The following is a 2,883-nucleotide window of genomic DNA, read 5'->3' as shown; positions in this document are numbered from 1 at the left end:
AACACTAAGATATATGCTATATTAATAGCAAACTACTATAGCATGTTGTTACTATTATTTAATTCATTTATCTTCATGGGTTGGAGAGGAAATGAGAGAGAGAGAGGTTACAAAGAAATTAATATGTTGGGTTGTTTATTTATATTATTTTAAAGGGTAATATGTAAAAAATAAACGATTTAATGTAGAGTGTATTGTAAAGTGAAGTGTAAAAATAAATCAAGTAACTTTTTGAGGTATTAAAAATTATATATATATTTTTAGCACATTTGATGTAAATGTAAATGCTTTTAAACACAATGAAAAATGTAGTCACACAACTCACACCTATTTTACTTTCATGCATATCCACCATTACCATAAACTTTTAACTCATCAATTTCAACTTACAACATTGACAAATTGTGAAATTAGAGGCAAATAAGCTCGCATTTTTTTCATTTTTTAAAAGTTCACTGTGTATCTCGTTGAGATAATAAATCGTAATTGGTGCAACAATGAAATCACAACATATTTCCCCTATTCGTTGCGGAAAAAAATGGGGGTGAAATTTTTTTGTGTAACAGACTAATAGGACTTACTATACACCGCAAAGACGAAGAAAAACTACAAAAAGAAGTCCAACGCGGAATTTCGGGTCCCACACCAAGTGCCAATTTTCTCAAAATTTGATTGTCGTCAAGGTGGGACCCTAACAAGAACTACACGACAAAACCCAACTCCCTGTTTAATGTTTGAGTAATGCTCACACAAAAAAAAATGCACAATTTTGTGCCATAATTCGTTATATGATGAGTTGTGATTGGTGCAAGTGTATTCTCACATGACCCACCATCACACTTATACCAATCACAACTTGTCACATAACAAGTTGTAATACAAAATTATGAATTTTTCTATGTCTTGAGCATTATTCTTAGAGTTTATTATGCTGTTTAATCTCATCCCTTACAGGAATGACCCATAGTAGAGTAGAAGACAACCACGTTGAGATAAGCAGTGCAATCCCTAGCAAACAAGCAACCCAAAAAATAAGAAACATCCAAAAATTAAAAAGAAAGAAAGAAAGAATAAAGAGTCCATCTAGAAGAAGTAGAAGGCACATTGTCCATGTATGACCAGCTTTTAGACTAGCAAGACACACAAAGAGAAAGTACTATTTGAATTATTTCAGTTTTTGTTTTTGTTTGAGTCCACCTTTTAAAGTCTAAGCCTGCTTTTCTAGAAGACCAACCATATAGTACTACTACTACCATAAATTTAATTCACAATCTTTTATTCCTATTCCCTAATTCTCTAGAAGCCATCCCCATCAACCGCCCGGAGGTTCTCTCTCACTTCCTTTTTTTGGGAGCTTTCTGCTAATTATTCTTTCTATATATATATACAAGGCCAATTCCCTTTATTCAACAAACCAGAAGATAACCCAATAAGCAAAAACTATTTCTTCATTACTCTTATTACCTATTCAATTTCACTCATTTTGCTTATCCGATCATTCTTTGAGCTCAAGTATGGTAGCTCAAGAACAATATGTAGACCCAGTTGAGGAAAACACTGACTTTGAAGATCCATATGAGGGAGAAGAAACACTCTCTCTTTGTGATCTTCCTAACTACAGTGATGCATCCAACTGGGATGACTACTCCAAAGAAGACCAAAGCTTGTCCTCAGACAGCAATGAATTCTTTGAGTTCTTCAGCGAGGACTTCACTGCCTCTACTTGTTCAACAACAGCAGCAAACAAAAGCATCATCTTTTGTGGCAAACTCATTCCCTACAAAGAAGAGCTACCTGACCACCCCGAGAAACCTCATCAGAACCAAGAAAAGCAAAACCACACACCCAAGAAAGGGGTTTTCCGATGGAAATCACTCTCTTTCAACAAGACAAGAAGCTCTTCAAAAGGTTCAAAGCTTTTTCGATGGAAGTCACTCTCTTTCAACAAGACAAGAAGCTCATCATCAAAAGGGTCCAAAGGCAAAAAAGTTTATAATGACAAGAATGGCTCAAAGGGTTCCATTGCCTCAGCTTTGCCTGCATCAAAAAGCTACGTTTATGCAACTCGCAAGTGTGATTTATCAGTTGGAAAAGTGACAATGTTAACATCTCCAACAAAATCAAGGTGGTATTTGTTCATGTTTGGGATGACTAGATTTCCAACAGAGATGAAGCTGCGTGATATTAAGCTAAGGCAGAGTCGTAAAAAGAGCCCATCAATGATGTTTAGTTCTGTTGAATGTGATAACATGGTTAAAAGCAATGAGAGAAGTAGAAGGAAAGGGTTGTGGAGGCTGCTAAAGATTTTGGGGTCCAGGAGTCAGCATCTAAACGCTGTCGTAAAAGCTTCCTTTGGTTGCATTCCATCCACACGTGTGACATAGGGTGGTGCTAGTGCTAGTACGTGTGTCCCAACAAGCCAAGATTGACCATGTTGTACATGTGCCATGCAATAAGGGTCTGAATTTTGAATGAGAGAGGCAAGAGCTAGCCAAGAACAGAGTTGGTAGGTACTAGTTAGTGTATGATAGGGGACATTCTTGACTGGGCCATCAATGTTTTGTATCCTGGGAAAGTCAAATATTTTGTAGTAATAAATAATAACATATACAATTGGGTTTGGTAATCGGTGATTATGTTTATTATTGATTGTTTGAGTTTACATTTCTGCCATGTCCACGTGATAGTTTTGGCACTGAAGCTGTCAAAGCAATAACTAGTAATTGCCAATGATTTCACGATCTACTGGTTAGTTTATATGAAAATTTGGATCGAGAATCCGTGATGAAAGTAACTCATCTTCTTGAATATCTCAATTATGAGAAGTACCACGAAGCTTCTTTTTTTTTTTTTTTTTTTTTTTTTTTTTTTATTGTTTATCTT

The 2,883-nt window shown here is 35.6% G+C and overlaps 1 protein-coding gene across 1 annotated transcript; it reads left to right on the top strand.

Moving 5' to 3' along the window:
- The first annotated feature begins 1,425 nt into the window (after positions 1-1,425).
- Positions 1,426-2,610, top strand: LOC111999412 (uncharacterized). Its single transcript, XM_024031533.2, has one exon. It carries the CDS (start codon positions 1,515-1,517, stop codon positions 2,382-2,384), a length of 870 nt encoding a protein of 289 aa, XP_023887301.2. The 5' UTR covers positions 1,426-1,514; the 3' UTR covers positions 2,385-2,610.
- The last annotated feature ends 273 nt before the right edge of the window (positions 2,611-2,883 follow it).

Source organism: Quercus suber, unplaced genomic scaffold (assembly GCF_002906115.3).
Source record: "Quercus suber isolate HL8 unplaced genomic scaffold, Cork oak 2.0 scaffold_1240, whole genome shotgun sequence".
NCBI classification, from domain to species: Eukaryota; Viridiplantae; Streptophyta; class Magnoliopsida; order Fagales; family Fagaceae; genus Quercus; species Quercus suber.
Note: the sequence above shows the minus strand (reverse complement) of the source record. Positions and strands in the feature narration are given on the sequence as shown.